We start from the raw sequence: 4088 nt of genomic DNA, 5'->3' as shown, positions 1-4088 counted from the left end.
CCACCACTGTGGTGGTGTCGCTCATCACTACCACAGTGTGGCCCGCCAGGACTTGGTGGAACTTCTGAAGTGCCAGGAACACGGCCTTCATTTCTAGCAGGTTTATGTGAAGGTACTTTTCTGATTCTGACCACAGGCCTGAGGTCCTGTGGTTCAGAACGTGGGCCCCCCACCCTTTCTTTGATGCGTCCGAAAACAACATCAAGTCTAGGGGGAGGACGAGAAGATCCAATCCCTTTCGTAGATTCTCGTCTGCCACCCACCACTGGAGATCCGTCTGTTCCGGTTGTCCCATAGGAATCAGGGTGTCCGGGGAATCGTGTCCTTGATTCCACCACGACTTGAGTCGCCACTGGAGAGATCTCATTCTGAGGCGACTGTTGGGAACCAGACGGGCCAGGGAGGAGAGATGGCCGAGGAGACGTAACCACGTTTGGGCTGGAAGTTCTTCTCGTGTGAGGAAAGGTCTCGCGACCTTCCTTAGCCTTGCTATCCTGTCATCTGACACGAAAGCTTTGTGGAGATTGGTGACTATGACCATGCCTAGGTATACCAGTCTCTGAGAGGGCTGCAGAGAGGACTTCTCAAGGTTTACCATGATCCCTAGATCTTGGCAAAGTTCGAACAGCTTGTCTCGGTGGTGAAGAAGGGTTGCCTTCGAGTCTGCTAGGATCACCCAGTCGTCCAGATAACGGAGGAGACGGATGCCGATCCTGTGAGCCCATGATGACATCAGGGTGAACACCTTGGTGAACACTTGAGGTGCTGTGGAGAGACCGAAGCACAGCACCTTGAACTGGTAGATCTTGTCGTCTAGGCAAAATCTTAAGTACTTCCTTGAAGACGGGTGGACTGGGATCTGGAAGTACGCATCCTTCAGGTCCAGTGTACTCACTGCAAGCCTGACCGTGTCTGCCGTCTCCATACTGAACGGAGTCTGTTTGACAAACCCGTTCAGTGTCGAGAGGTCGATGACTGGTCTCCAGCTTCCAGACGCCTTTCTCACAAGAAAGAGTCGACTGTAGAAGCCTGGGGACCCATCCACAACCTATTGGAGAGCGTCCTTCTTCAACATGGTCTGGACTTCTGCCCGGAGGGCTTGTCCCTTTACCGATCCCATGGTAAGGGAGCTCAATGACACTGGATTCGCTGTCAGGGGAGGTAGACATGAGATGAACGGGACGCGATAACCCTCACCGATTACGGAAATCGTCCAGGTATCTGCCCCGAGTTGCTGCCACCTTGTCGCGCAACTTTGTAGGCATCCCCCCACTGGTGGACATGCAGGGGGACTGCCAATCCTAGCGTTTACGGCCTCGGCCATTCCCTCTAGGATTTTTACCTCCTCCCCTGGAAGACTTTTTGCCCCTTCTGCCCTTGGCAGGAAAGGGCTTAGACACCTTCTGCTTCGCTGCCGTTATCTTCTTTGTGTCCTTAGCTGGACGGGGCTTCGATGTCAGGGCCTTGTGGATGAGGGAGTCCTGATTGGACTTCCTCCACCTCTCAGCGGCTAGCTCCACGTCCTTTGGCTCAAACAAGCTCTTACCGAGAACGGAAGAGTGTCTGAGCCTGCTAACATCGGAACTGGGGACCTTCTGGTGAAACCGCTCAGCCACTGCGTCCCGACGCTTGAGAATCGTGTTGGCCCACAAGCTCGAGACTTGGTGGGCCAGAAACTCAATGGTCCGAGTGCCTGAGAGTAAGAATGTCTCCAGTGCCTTCCTAGTACTTTCTTTGGACAGATCCTCAGAACGTACCAGGATGCCCAGAGACCCCAGCCAGATATCAAGCCACGAAGTTGCCTGCATGGCACACTTCGCAACCTTCTCCTGGATTAGGATCTCAGTTGCAGAATAGGACACTTGCCGGTTGGAGAGTCTCTCTAGAGGGACTCCCCCAGTGAGTTCTTCCACAGAATGGTGAACAGGAAGACCCAAAAACGAGTCCTCTAGGATCTCAAAGTACCTCCTCTGATGTACTCGAGGAGGAGGGAGGAGCTTGTTACCGACGCTGGATCTATTGGAGGAGGCTAGCTCAGAGAGCTGGCCCTCGACCTTGTCTCTGGCACTCTTCATCCCCTGTGACCAGGGCAAGGCTGCACTGGCTCTAGAGGGTTTCTGGGTGCCGTAGATTCGGTCCAGGACCGTATCCTTTCCCTCACGAGGAGGACTCTCTGGGTCTGGGATCCAATTGAGGTTCCTCATGAGAGTCAGGACTTGCCAGAACGCATGTTCTGACTCTTGATGCTCTCCTCCTGACGGACTGGCAGCGAAGTCTCCCGTCCCCAGAGGCTCTTCCTGGGGAGACTCGCGGACGTTCTCCAAAGGTCTATCTGGTTCCTGTCTGGTCCTTGCGGAAGACTTGGGAACAGTCTTCAAGTCCTTCGGTTCCCTCCTAGGAGGGATACAGGACTCCAGCAATGATGGATGTAAGGCTTTCCCCACCTCTGTACGAGAAGACTTCTCAGGAAGAGGCGGAGTTTCCCCCATTGGTGCGATGGGGGAACGGACCGGCTCTTCCGACTCTCCAGAGGATGGGTAATACTCATCCGCAAGGGAGGGAGAGAAAGTCTGAGGGGGGGAAGGAGCCTTACGTAAGGACTTGCGAGGAGACAGGATCGTCCTTGGAGAAGTTACCACGGAGGGGACTCCTCTCTTCCTCTTCAGGGGGGAGGAAGTTGCCAGTGATTTGTGGCCCAAGTCAGAGAGCACAGGCTTCATCGCCTGCATAAACGCTCTGATCATGGTGCCAAACCAGGGCTGCTGACTGACAGTTGCGCTGTCAGATACTCCCTCTGGAGGGAAGGGGATCGTTCGATCCCTTGGAGGAGTCGACACGAGGGTTCGCTTGTTGAGAAGCTGCAATAGAAGAAAAAGAAGAGTCCTTAGACCTGTCTGGAAACCTCCCTTCCTCCGGAGAGGGCGCTGTTCTGCGCTTGCGGGGAGGGGAACGCGATGATGACCTGTCTGCCTGTAGCCCAATTGGAACTCGAGTGTGATCGTGTTGGCGATTGGGGCGCCGATCACGCCGGTGATCGCGTGATGAGCCCTGTTCTGGGTCGCACGTGAAGGAATTGTGCGCGGCAGGATATTCGCGCACACGCCTGAGCGTGCGAGGCTGAGGGCGAGCGGGAGAGGGCGCGTGGGCGCGCGTAGGAGACGGCGAGGGCGTGTGGCGCGTAGGAGACGGCGAGGGAGTGTGGCGCGTAGGAGACGGCGAGGGCGTGTGGCGCGTAGGAAACGGCGAGGGCGTGTGGCGCGTAGGAGACGGTGAGGGCGTGTGGTGCGCAGGAGCTGGTACTGATGGGCGCGAGTGTGCAGCCGTTCGCGGGCGCGTGTCTGACACAGCAGGGCATTGGCGCGTTTGCACAATCTGGTGATACCGGGAGGGCGAGTTGGCGCGCAGGCGAGCGGTGCGCAGGTTGCGCAGCTGCCTTAGGCGATTGTAAGATAGCCGGGCGAACAGGTTGCGCAGGTGCCTTAGGCGATCGTGAGATAGCCGGGCGTGCAGGAGATCGTGGGCGCGCATCAGGATGCGGGCGCACAGGTGTGCGTTGTTGTGATGGGCGCGCAGCAGGAACTGAACGCGTGGGTGTGCGCTGTTGTGTTGGGCGCGTATCTCGCGCAACTGGAACTTGGCACGCAGCTGGAACTTCGCGTGATACTGGAACATTGCGCGCAGTTGGTACATCGCGCGCAGCTGGATGTGAGTCCAGGGGAACCTGTGAGCGCCCGTGCTCTAGCTTAGGAACCTCCTGGACTGCGCGCTGAGATGTAGAAGCGCGCTGGCGCGTTGGCAAGTGCGTGTGCACTATAACATAAACTGCGCGAGGTTGGCGAGCATCACTCTTGGTAGTATTAAGAGTGCTGGGGGTCTAGAGGCACCTGCGAGCGCCTGTGCGCTTACTTAGGTGCCTCTTGGACAGCGCGATAATCAGGAACTGCTGATGGGCGCGGGCGCGCCGAAGGTTGTGAGGGCGCAGGGGAACCCTGGCGCGTAACTGGAACATTTAAGCGCACGCGCGTAGGTGAGTGCAGTGGCGCTAAATCAGGATCAGCAGCAGCAACAGCAGAAGGGCGCGCAGGTAT

At 57.0% G+C, this 4088-nt stretch overlaps 1 protein-coding gene across 1 annotated transcript; it reads right to left on the bottom strand.

Moving 5' to 3' along the window:
* Positions 1-2781: 2781 nt before the first annotated feature.
* Positions 2782-3672, bottom strand: LOC137644583 (serine/arginine repetitive matrix protein 1-like). The gene has a single exon (XM_068377541.1). It carries the CDS (start codon positions 3670-3672, stop codon positions 2782-2784), a length of 891 nt encoding a protein of 296 aa, XP_068233642.1.
* Between the last annotated feature and the right edge of the window lie 416 nt (positions 3673-4088).

The sequence above is a fragment of the Palaemon carinicauda genome, chromosome 7 (genome assembly GCF_036898095.1).
Source record: "Palaemon carinicauda isolate YSFRI2023 chromosome 7, ASM3689809v2, whole genome shotgun sequence".
Classification (NCBI taxonomy): domain Eukaryota; kingdom Metazoa; phylum Arthropoda; class Malacostraca; order Decapoda; family Palaemonidae; genus Palaemon; species Palaemon carinicauda.
Note: the sequence above shows the minus strand (reverse complement) of the source record. Positions and strands in the feature narration are given on the sequence as shown.